This window comes from Sinocyclocheilus grahami, unplaced genomic scaffold, assembly GCF_001515645.1.
Source record: "Sinocyclocheilus grahami isolate Dianchi unplaced genomic scaffold, SAMN03320097.WGS_v1.1 scaffold17.1, whole genome shotgun sequence".
Classification (NCBI taxonomy): domain Eukaryota; kingdom Metazoa; phylum Chordata; class Actinopteri; order Cypriniformes; family Cyprinidae; genus Sinocyclocheilus; species Sinocyclocheilus grahami.
The window spans coordinates 4,038,256-4,050,496 of record NW_015505196.1 but is presented as its reverse complement, the minus strand read 5'-3'; the positions used below and the strand labels follow the sequence as shown (position 1 = coordinate 4,050,496).

The 12,241-nt window shown below is 35.4% G+C and overlaps 3 protein-coding genes across 3 annotated transcripts; 1 reads left to right on the top strand and 2 right to left on the bottom strand.

Annotated features, from left to right (window-relative positions):
• Window positions 1-1,627: 1,627 nt before the first annotated feature.
• LOC107552190 (uncharacterized) lies at window positions 1,628-5,715 on the bottom strand (the record flags this gene model as incomplete). Its single annotated transcript, XM_016234038.1, has 7 exons — window positions 1,628-1,706; window positions 1,853-2,032; window positions 2,119-2,209; window positions 2,336-2,636; window positions 2,736-2,930; window positions 4,643-4,713; window positions 4,900-5,715. Coding segments are annotated over 6 exons (1,623 nt in total), but the record flags the coding sequence as incomplete, so codon positions are not given.
• Window positions 5,716-7,633: 1,918 nt separating this feature from the next.
• On the top strand, window positions 7,634-8,884 carry tmem187 (transmembrane protein 187). The gene has a single exon (XM_016234585.1). It carries the CDS (start codon window positions 7,703-7,705, stop codon window positions 8,471-8,473), a length of 771 nt encoding a protein of 256 aa, XP_016090071.1. The 5' UTR covers window positions 7,634-7,702; the 3' UTR covers window positions 8,474-8,884.
• A 214-nt stretch (window positions 8,885-9,098) lies between these two features.
• Window positions 9,099-11,590, bottom strand: LOC107552182 (C-C chemokine receptor type 8-like; the record flags this gene model as incomplete). Its single annotated transcript, XM_016234027.1, has 5 exons — window positions 9,099-9,300; window positions 9,379-9,517; window positions 10,965-11,154; window positions 11,293-11,432; window positions 11,539-11,590. Coding segments are annotated over 5 exons (723 nt in total), but the record flags the coding sequence as incomplete, so codon positions are not given.
• Between the last annotated feature and the right edge of the window lie 651 nt (window positions 11,591-12,241).

Sequence of the window (12,241 nt, the reverse complement as noted above, 5' to 3'; positions counted from 1 at the left end):
TAAGAGAAAATCTTAAACATAATGATTTATGTTTAAGATAACATAAATCAGTCAGTGTCAGTCCTAAATTTAGGACTCCTAAATTTTTGTTCTAATAGTATTTCACAAAGCGTTTTAGTGCTAAAACTAGCTCCTAAATCTAAGGTTAGGAGTAGTTAAAGGGGTCATATGATGCAATTTCAATTTTTCCTTTCTCTTTGAAGTGTTACAAGCTCTTGGTGCATAAAGAAGATCTGTAAAGTTGCAAAGACTAAAGTCTCAAATCCAAAGACATATTCTTTATAAAAGTTAAGAGTCAACCGCGCCTACCTAAAACGGCTCGTTCTAACACGCCCCCACATGTCTACGTCACGATGTGGGAAGATTTGCATAACGCCGCCCAAATGTTCACGCAAAGAAAGAAGGCGTAACTTTTATTCTCTCTGTAGTATTGTTACCGCTGCCGCCACCATGTCGTGAAGGTGCTGTGTTTCGTTGTGAAAGCGAAACTACTTTGTTTGGCCTTCCAAAAGAGGACGATATCGCTTCGTCATGCCTGGAGCTGATCCGTGCTGGTCGCTGAGGAAATACATCAACTTCGCGCTGTGGATCGCCGGATCAAGCCCACCGGCCGTCGCTTACTCAGCACGCCGGCCTCCGCTCACTCTAGCCCGCCGTGTGTGACGCTGTGTTTCGTGAGCAGTGTAGAGTAGCGCTTGTTGTTTGTAATTTCTCCGATCACAAATGCAGACATGGTTTTATGTTTACGTGGCGCCTCGATGCAATGCAACGCGTAAAAAGACAGTATAAATCATTATAATCTGTAATTATGTCCCCACTGGATGCAACAAAGGCCTCGTTTATAATAGGTTTTAATGTTTTTGTCTCGTAGCTCCGGCCTGACAGGGCATCACAATATGGTAAGGGCCGTAACATTTCCATCACACGCTTGAGGTATTCGGCCAATCACAACGCACTGGATAGCTGGCCAATCAGAGCACACCTCGCTTTTCAGACTGATGAGCTTTGTAAAAATCGACACGTTTCAGAAAGGTGGGGCATAGAGAAGAAACAATAATGTAAAGTATGTGGAAAACATACTCTACAATATTTCCATGAATAAATCTCTGACAGAGACGATCAGCCACTCACTGTGTGCATAGTTAGTAAGCATGCTGACATCTTCTATAGCAAAGAGGCCAACCCCGCCCTTACTCTTAGCTTAAGACTTCTCTCTATTCCTTAGTAAAAGTTTGTCTCGGCAGCTTTGTGAATAGGTTTTAAGAGAAAACTCTTAGCTAAAAACTTTTACTGCTATTTGGGAGAACTCTTAGTGGTAAGATAAAATGTTTAGTGAATACATTTTAATACATGTTGGTGATTTACAATTCATTAGTGGATTCTAAAGACAGCAAAAGGCACACACATGATATTACATATATATTATCTATAGATATTTTGCATAATTGCATAATAATAAGGACTGGGAAAAGACTGTACTTTACAGTTAATCAGCAGTGGTGAATGAACAGGTGTATTATTAACTTCAGTAGTAAAAACCTGTAAATTGACATGGCAAATCATTACATTAATTACTTTTTTTAAATTATTAATAAAATTATGTGAAAAAGATTAGTTCTTCTGGCAAATGGATTATCCACTGTAATGTCTCCCATCTTTTGTACACCAGTACATTTCCAGTCTTTACAGTCGAGGTATCTTTTAATCTGCCGAGGAAGTATAAAACAAGGCACACTATTAATACAATGATCACATGAACAATGAAATAGATTTGATGCAATACGGTCTTTCTCTGTTTGTGCTTTGCTTTGGGGTTTCATAGACTAATGACTGCTGCTGTGACTTTACTGACCTGACAAATGCAGATGATAGATCTGGTATGGTCAGGAGTGGTATGGACGTGATGGTACATGCAGAGGAGGAGACGTGGAAAAGGGAATGCTGTGACGTGGTGGAGATGCGCTGACAGGAGATTCATTCAGGATTACCGGGGGAATCTTGTAGAATATGGCGCTCAATGTTTCTGTTTTTACTGGAAGAGAAAACGAGTGAAATAAATGTCATGCTCATTGCTCTCATTCAGTAAATTCATTCCAACCCTCCTCAGCTTTTTCTTACCTTTTTTGTGCTTTTTAGGTGGTCGGTGCTGTCTCTTTTTGCTAAGACGAATTCGACTCTTGAGGGCAGAGTTGTTCAGCAATTCAAATGACTAAGAGAGATAAAAATGTTTTGTCATTTATTCCACTTAAGTTAAAATAAAACAAAACAAAAAAAATTGTCTCTCGTATATTAACATAAAATTCCAGTACAGAAAATGTACAAAAGTGTTCCCCACCTTGACTGCTGAAAAGTCCAGCGGAGCATCTGATGCCTTTCTTTTCATTAATGGAAAGTCATTTTTGGGAATAATATACATGTCCACACAGTCATAGGTGTCATCTGATTTGTTTGACTCACAAGCTCTTTGTTGTATTGCATTGTTTGTTAGCAGTGCCTTAGGTATAGAAAATATGTTTGCATCCCATTCCACTTGTTTTACATCCAAGCCACTGTTCACTTTTGCTACATTGTCCTCTTGAGGTCTACTAGCACTGTCTTGATTGTCCTTTATGTCCTCTGACTGGTCCTCCTCTGGTGTCTTTATGTCCTCAGACTGGTCCTCCTCTGGTGTCTTTATGTCCTCAGACTGGTCCTCCTCTGGTTTCTTTATGTCCTCAGACTGGTTCTGTTCTGATGTTGGAAGAGGAACTTCAAGCTGAATGTCCTTTTCTGGTTGGAGAACATCATTTGTCATTGACTGATCACTAGTGTCTTTCTCAGCTGGACTTTCTTTGATGGGCAAGTAACTGAGCCATTCGCTGCCTGTGAATATTTCTTCCATTAAGTTGATCGGTTCAAGATTGAGTTTGAAGTCTTTTAGGGTAAATCTTCTGCTCAGAAAGACAAGAAATGTTAGATTAATTTAATAAGTCAACTGAATTTGAAACACAGGTTTGATGGTTTTATTTGAATGGTTTTAACTAGGGCAAACTGTAGGTATTTTCATCCCTAATTGTAGAATTTGTAAATGCAAACCTTTGTTGTTCCCTCAAAGTGATTTTAATTATCAATGCACTTGGTGTGCAACCCGAGATATTACCATAGGCTACATATTTCCCCCGTTAATCCTTTAACAGATCATTGCCGTTCACTTTAACAGGTTTTCCTTATTTAGGAGTCTCATTTTATGTGGACTAACATGCCGCATTAAAGAGCAACAATTAAAGAGAAACATATCTCGGTAACACTTTATTTTAAGGTGTCCTTGTTTCACGTTACATACTATTATAATAACAATAAATTATGCATAATTATATGCAAGTCAAAACCCTAATCCTAACCCTAACCATATAGTAAGTGCATGTGGTTAATTAATATTACTCAGTACTTAAATGTATAATTACACTGTAACAAGTACACCTTAAAATAAAGTGTAACCCAGATCTCTGTTACAACGTGCATGTTTGTGTTTGCTTTGTCCTGTCACTTCAGATAAAAGGAATGTCACAGAACCAGAAATAAGTGCTGTGATTTATGAATAGGTTGACTGGGCGATGCTACAATCAAGGAAGTGTTGTAAATTTTGTAAAGCAAAGTTTAAAATGGAAAAAGGATCCCTTGTTTCACGTTACATACTATTATAATAACAATAAATTATGCATAATTATATGCAAGTCAAAACCCTAATCCTAACCCTAACCATATAGTAAGTGCATGTGGTTAATTAATATTACTCAGTACTTAAATGTATAATTACACTGTAACAAGTGCACCTTAAAATAAAGTGTAACCCAGATCTCTGTTACAACGTGCATGTTTGTGTTTGCTTTGTCCTGTCACTTCAGATAAAAGGAATGTCACAGAACCAGAAATAAGTGCTGTGGTTTATGAATAGGTTGACTGGGCGATGCTACAATCAAGGAAGTGTTGTAAATTTTGTAAACGCAAAGTTTAAAATGGAAAAAGGATAAAATATATTATGCATATGCCAAAGATAAGTGTCTATATAGTATATAATTTGGCTGTTTATCATCTGAAATGCATAATTGTCCAACTAAAAGTATTTCTCTCCATAAAATGTTTCTGAAAATGTTGTTGTTTGCAGTGTTGTTTTCATTAACTAAACCTAAAACTATTCAAAATCATTTTAGTTCATTTAAATGAATATGAAATAAAACAAAAAAGCAAAAAATCAATTGAAATAAAAAAGCAATAAAATTGCTAAAACTAAAACTGAAATAAACTAAAGCTATTTACAAATATTTTGGTTGCACTTTATTTTACAGTATTTGTGCTTACATGTACTTACAATGTACTTACCTAAGAAAGTACTGTATATAAGGTTAAGGTTAGGTCTAGGTTCTGGGTTAGTACCTAGTTATTACCCAGCTATTGCTATCACTATTGTAAGTACACAGTACGTACATGTGGAACAGGACTGTAAAATTCCATAAATATTTTAAAGAAAAATGACAAGAGCACAAAATGACTAAAACATAAACTAAAATTAAACAAAAAAGTTAATTCAAATTATTAACAAATACCATAACAGTATATAAATAATACTAAAACAACACTGATGGTTGTGTTGAGCATGTCCCACCTGTCTAAGAAAACATATTTCCCCATTTTTGGTGGAAGTGGTGGTGGAATCTCTTGAGCCTCGGCTTCCACCTCCATGGAATTCAGCTGCAAGGTGATTCATTGTGATTTAGGTTTGAAAAGCAACCCAATGAAAAGTGCAATAGTTAAATATGAACTAAAAAAGTTAATTATAAGTCACAACATTGATTTATGTTCATTCTTAGTGTAAGAGATTAGAAGTAATTCTACATTAGAAGTATGAGGAAGTATACATACGTTTTGTGCTTCTTCTTCCAGGCTGTCTTGTGTGCTCTTGCTGCCAGTGTTCACACAATCATGTTTATCTTTAAGCTTTTCCATCAGTTTTTGAGTAAGATTCTTCATTTTGTTTTTCACACCTTTCTTTTGCGTTTTGGTGAGCGAGTTGTCGTGTTCCACATTTCCGATGCTCATGCCTGAATACTCCTGTCCCAAAATCTTAGCAGCTTTGCTGAAGCTTTTGGCTGGCATTGCATTTGCAAAATCTTCATACTTTTCATATTCCCGTAGGTTTGAAATACTTGGAGCTGAGAGGGGTCTCTCTTCCTTAGGCTTGCAGGTTACTGGATCTGAAGCGGACCTTGTTGTCTTGCCTGTAACATTCACAGCTGTTTGATGGGATAGAACCCTGCTCGTATCCATACTGACTGGTTTTGAAGGACCACCACAAGCTTCATCTAGTGGTTCATGCTTCAACCCCACCTGGGCAGAGCCCACTTTATCTGAGGACACAGAGAGGTAAGATGTGTGTCCAGATGTTTCTTGAGATTGATTGTTAGGCAATAATGCAGCTCCAGCCACATGCTCTTCCATCTCTTTGCTCTTTTTGTCCTCCAAAGACTCACTTTCTCTTGGCTGACAACTTAATTTTGCCACCTGGGTTTCTATGGACAAAGAGGCAGGGAGTAAACTCTTCCTCTCCCATTTAGGAAATGCATCTGGAAGCTCTTTGACCTCTTCAACAGCTTTATTTCCATCTTCTTTTTCAGAACTCCTAGTTGGTTGCTCCTCATCATCATCATCAGATCTGACTGTGCTATCTTTCCTGTCGTCTTCATTTTTTATTCCTTCTTCATGTTTTAGAGAATGGTAAAACACGCTTTTACAGTTTGTATCTGGGTGTAATTTAACATTGTCTGTTTTGGGATGTTTGTGTTTTAGATTAAGTTTTGCCAGCATTGAGTGCAGTCGTGGAATATCATTCCGCAGACCATTCCTCACATCGCTCTGCATGAAAAGAGCCATATTATGTTCTTAGAATATTAGTTTATGGCATTATTCACCGTTTTAAGCACTTTGAACTTTGAACTGAACAGTTCTTATAAACATACCTTTTTTATTAACATTTTAATAATCTAAGGAAACATTTTCCACTATAACGAACTTTTTGTGCAACGGAAAGATTCCATGAGTGTTAAAGGTTCCATTGATGCCAAACAAACCTTTATTTTTAAGAGTGTTTTAGTACTAGTAGTACTACTTTGTATTTTGTTTACAATACTTGTGACATCCCATTTACTCTTATATATTATATATCATACAAATCTTATCATATTTGATCTTTTTGTGCTCTTTAAAAACTTACATGCGTTTTTGCAAAGGAATCTTATCTATTATATCTAGCATCTATTTTTCATACCTTTGCTGTTTGTTCCTCCATAGTCTCTCATTTCATTCATCCTTTTCAGGTCCTTTACATTCACCCTTCATGTCATATCCAGCATCGCTTCATCATTCTGAAGTGTATTAAACCTTATGGTCTCTTTTCTTCAAACCAATCAATAGCACACACAAAGCAGTTGTGCAACCTGTGTGAAGCACCTTGTGCCTTCGTCTCTCAGTCACTGCCTTCTTCCTTTTATAGTCTAGCATTTCTGTACTGCCCAAACCTGTTTTCTAAATTTGATCTCACGTTCCACCTTCTTTCAGCCTATGAAATTAATATAAGTTCTTGAATGTATACTGCATTAAATATTAAATCTACATTAAATAGCTTTGCAATAAAGTGTTGATATTAAAATATGCAGCTGATCGTAATACATAGAGTCAGGGAAACTGTCAAATATTAACTCAATAATGCCTGCCCACAGTTTAAACACAATGTGAATGTGTCTTAACACTATGCTATTTTTCCATATCAACCCCATTAAAATATTTTGGAGTAAAAACATTTTTTTTAATGTAATTTGATTTACATGGCTTGTTGCATATTTTGGCAAATGTGACCCTGGACCACAAAACCAGTCATAAGTTGCACAGGTATATTTGTAGCAATAGCCAACAATACATTGTATGGGTCAAAATTATTGACTTTTTATATCAAAAATCATTAGGATATTAAGTAAAGATCATGTTCCATGAAGATATTTTGTAAATTTCCTACCGTAAATATATCAAAACTTAATTATTTAATATATCAAAACTTTAATTGATTAGTAATATGCATTGCTAAGAACTTCAGTTGGATAACTTTAAAGACGATTTTCTCAAATATTTAGATTTGTTTTAGATTTTCAAATAGTTGTATCTCGGCCAAATATTGTCCTATCATAACAAACCATACATCAATGGAAAGCTTATTTATTCAGTAAAAAAAATTGACCATTATGACTGGTTTTGTGGTCCATGGTTACAAATGTTGATTCCAAATGTATATTCCAGTTTCAACCCTGCTATAACACACATGCCATGTAGTTTTCCAGTAAACCTGAAAGACTTGATTGTAGTAGGACCTTTTGTAGTTTTACAGTAAGCCTAAAGGATTGGGTGCTTTAGGTGCTTTACAGGAACTGAGTTTTGCAACCCTGGGCTATTCCATATACAGGAAATATGCTCACTGCACACCGATAGCCTTTATACATACCGCATTATACAAAACTAGTATGAGCCGAATGGTTGTCCAGAATTCCCAGCTCACTGTCGCAACCAATGAAAGGCTACAGTGGTCGTCACGTGATCTAGAATACGGAAGCCAACCAGTGTTTTGTACTTTGTTTTGCTACTGTCCTTTTGAACTGGACTGTCTCTTTTTTATTAGAAAATGGCAATGTCACCGCTCGTCCACGTTCTCATACCCTTCCTGCTTTGCATTGCGCTTGCAAACACTCACATTTTCGACAACGTTTTGGTGGATGTCACTTATGATCACTATGCGGAAAAGAAAGTCGACAACCTTCCTGCTTTCTTGGCCATGCCGTTTAACTGTCTGATAAACTTGGGATACATATTATTAGGTATCTACTGGATCTTGCAACCGATGTCAGACAATAGAGACACCTGTGCAGCCGTCTACACCAAAGACGTGTTTGCGCTAATGGCAGTGGCCTATGGACCGGTGCAGTGGGTCCGTTTGGCCACCTTGCGGCGCGCGCCCTCTGTTTTGGACCAGTGGTTCACTTTACCTATTTTCTCGTGGGTGCTGGTGTGGTATCATGTCGTTGACAAAGGCTGGTCGTCCCGTTACGCCTTGATGGTGGAATCGTGCTCTATTCTCAGCTATGGACTGGCGCTCTTTCACGACCGAGGGTTTGAAGTAGCCCTGGGTTGCCACATCGCCTTCGCTGTGTTCAAAGGCGTCCGAGCGCAGAAGAGCCTCGGAGACGCTGCGTCCATGCGCTACCTCTGCTTGGCCCTGCTGTCCTGCGCTGGTTTCGTGGTTCTCAAGCTTCTGGATCATTCTCTTGCAGAGTACTGGGTGTTTCAAAACCTTACTGGACATTTCTGGTCCAAAGTTTGCGACATTCTGCAGTTTCATTACAGCTTTTGTTTTCTCACCCGCCTTAGTGAAAATGCACACAAACGCTGTTCATAAATGCACATACATTTATTCAGCTGAATAATAAGGCAATGGACATAACATGTACGAACCCTAATTTAGTCTTGTCTTCAACAGTATTATTATGTCACTGACATGTACAAATTCTAACGATTAATGTGATCAAAGATTTGTAAAATCAAACTAATTTGATGCTTTTCAAAACATCAGTTTTGTTCAAAAAATAACTAATTAATTGATTTTTAAGGAAAACTGTCAAATATGTGAAATACTTGGATTTCATCTATTAGAATACAGAATTATCAAAGCAATATACTGTGTGTGTGTGTGTGTGTGTGCTTGTTTATGTGGTTTATTAGGACACATAGGTATGTCAGAGGTATTACAACTGAAGGTGATTTATGAGGACACTTTCGGTGTGCCTGTAGTTCAAAAGGCTTAAAAACCAGTCAGATTGAGGTTTTTTTGAAAATCTAAAAATGCACAAAGTTTCTGTAACCCATTCACTGCAGAGGACCCATTGGTGAGCAAGTGATGTAATGATAAATGTATCCATATTTTAATGATGAAACAAATTCTTGAATGGACCGAGGTTGAGTACATTTTTAGCAAATTTTCATTTTTGAATGAACTATTCCTTTAAAAATCCATATGAAATCTTTCAGCATTCTGTGTTCACTACTTCCAACTCTACAAACCTGGAACTGTCTTTCCCATAGCCAGCACAAGTCAGAATGGAGCAGAAGAGTATGAGGAGAAATGGGATGAAGATGGAGATGGAGAAGGCACAGAGGATGTAAACCAGCATGTCAGAGTAACTGCTTTCCCAGAAAACTGCACACAGCATTTCTGCTGGATCATACCTGAAAATGGCATGCAGAATATAGTGAGATGTCATGTTGATGCCTACATTTTGAGCATTTCTAAGCATCTTCACTCACTTTATCCAGTCATAGACTACTGGTACTGCTCCAAATATAGCTCCAGTGCACCATGATGCTACACATGCCACCGCCATGACAACAGACAGCTTTTTGCCTTTGGAAGGAATTCCCATATATCTCTGAACACAGAGAATTGCTGAGGACAAAGAAGAAAAGAATGGTATTATTGTGATATAACTCTTTTTATAGATACATTCTTAAGGCACAAATGAGGAGTTTCATTCTTAGAATAACCTTTTCTAATTCACCTTAATACATATATATACATATATATATATATACTGTATATATATATACTTATTTTATTCAGCAAGGCACATTCAATTGACCAAAAGTGACAGTAAAGATAAAGACATTTATAATGTTACAAAAAATTTTGATTTCAAATAAATGATGTTCTTTTGAACTTTCTAAAAAAATATATTTAAAAACATATTCGAAACTCAAGTTCAAAGACTTACTTTAATCATATTAAGAATTTAACACTTTTTACATAACCAAATAATAATAAACAATAATAAACATTTTATTACTTCTAATAATGAAACTAGTAAACAAGCAAAGAAGAAAAGATTGGTATTATTGTGACATACCTCTTCTATTGATAGCTGTTTTTGATCATTTATTGATTATATTTAAGGCACAAATGAGAAGTTAATTTTCCGTTTTTAGAATAACTTTTCTAAATAATCCTAATTTAAAAAAATATAATGTTACAAAAATTTTTGATTTCAAATAAATGATGTTCTTTTGAACTTTCTTAAAACATATTCGAAACTCAAGTTCAAAGACTTACTTTAATCATATTAAGAATTTAACACTTTTTACATAACCAAATAATAATAAACAATAATAAACATTTTATTACTTCTAATAATGAAACTAGTAAACAAGCAAAGAAGAAAAGATTGGTATTATTGTGACATACCTCTTCTATTGATAGCTGTTTTTGATCATTTATTGATTATATTTAAGGCACAAATGAGAAGTTAATTTTCCGTTTTTAGAATAACTTTTCTAAATAATCCTAATTTAAAAAAATTAAAAATCTTTGAAACTAAAGTTTAAAGACTTTCTTAAATAATATTAAGAATTTTTAAATAACCAAATAATAATAAAAACAATATTAAAACCTTTTTTTTAAATGTTATATTTACTAGTAATTAAATATAAGCTGAGAACAACGCAGAAATTTTTTTATTATTTGGACAAAACTTTTTTGTTGATTGTAGAACATTGAAACTCAAATTTAAAGACTTGTTTAATCATATGATGAATATTAACTTTAAAAAAAAACTATTTTAAACCATAACATTTTATAACTAATTATAACATTGCTTTTAAGAAATATTAAAACGTCAAATTGTCTGCATTTCTGAACATTGCTTTTTCAATAAATATTCAAATGAAAGCTACGACAGAGTACATGATTCTTCTTCTTTCCTCACAGTGTCCAATGCCCCCTCCTGCAACCATTCAGGTGTACAATAGGGTGTTTATTTATTGTTCTTTATTGCTAATTACAATGAAAGCAGTATTAGAGATATCCCACAGAGGTCAATTGTTCCTTGTCATAGCCATACCTATGCTTCCAATGGAAGAGGTGATGAAGGTGAACTTTAGCAGGCTCACCACCTCGCACCACGGTGAAATCTGCCCTTCACTCAGCAAGGCTACGAGAGAGCCACAGATCATGAGGATGGAGCAGAGGAAATCTGAGAGCGTGAGACTGAAAAGTGGCAGCCAGTAAAGGCACTGAAAATGGTCTTTACACTGTGAGAGAGCAAAAAAACAAAGGCATGAGGCATTATATTTTAAAACTGATTGCATCCCTAAAAAAATCTTTTTTCATTTGTTTTCTTTTTTAAATAAAATTATATATTATTTTATAAAATTATATATCATTCTTACCACAACTTTGACAATCAAAACCAATCCATTTCCCAAAACACCCAGTACCATCTCAGTGGTGAGAATGGGAACGAGTACAGACTTCTCAGTTCTGGACCAAAAGTTCTCCTCTGATTCTGTTATATTATCTGAAGTGTTCACTGAAATGAATCAGAATATTATTCCAATGAATTAATTCTCACATTTCATAGCTTCTATAAATCAGGAATCAATTTAGCATTGAAATTCAAAAAATGATCCATCAACCTTCACTCTGACTCGAGCTGGTCAGTCTATGAAACAGCACTTCGACCGCACAGATTTATCTTCATTACAGAGAACATGACAGAGAATTTAGTGTAAAGGTGATCGACTTACTTTGTCACTGAAGCAGAGACCTACAGATAATCCCAACAATTAGAAAAAAGAAAGCTTCACACTCGGTTGTTTTGTGGATATGCGATGCAGAGAGCACTGAACACAGTGATTACGTGGAGACATACGTCACAGCTTTCTGTAATTAAACTTGTCCTGCTTCATTAAGCTTTAACCATCAAACACTTATTCAGCTTTCTTCACAGTGACAGGACAGCACTAATGGCTTCATAGCATATTAGTATAAGAAAAAGAATCCCTCTGAAATGTCATTTTAGCAATTTAAACAGGTGCATATCTTATTTTATCAACTCATATCTCACTCAAGTCCGAAACTATTTTCAAAACTATGGCATGTCAGAAGATTAGAAAATTATTACTTTGATTACGTAAATACACAGTGTTTATTAAGCTTTATCCAGCTGTTAAACAGCTGTTAAACCTACAGTGTTTAACAATTGTGAAAATTATAGGCTATTAGAAACAAAATAAAACTTATGTTTAAGTAAAGGATCTTTTGAGAATAAAATCAATTTTAAAAAATCATTCATTGTAAGCCTTTGGTCTTTTATTTATTTATGTATTTAATAACAAT

Bases quoted from the DNA above. Each gene is read 5' to 3' on its own strand.
- tmem187 (XM_016234585.1), top strand. From the start codon at position 7,703: ATGGCAATGTCACCGCTCGTCCACGTTCTCATACCCTTCCTGCTTTGC.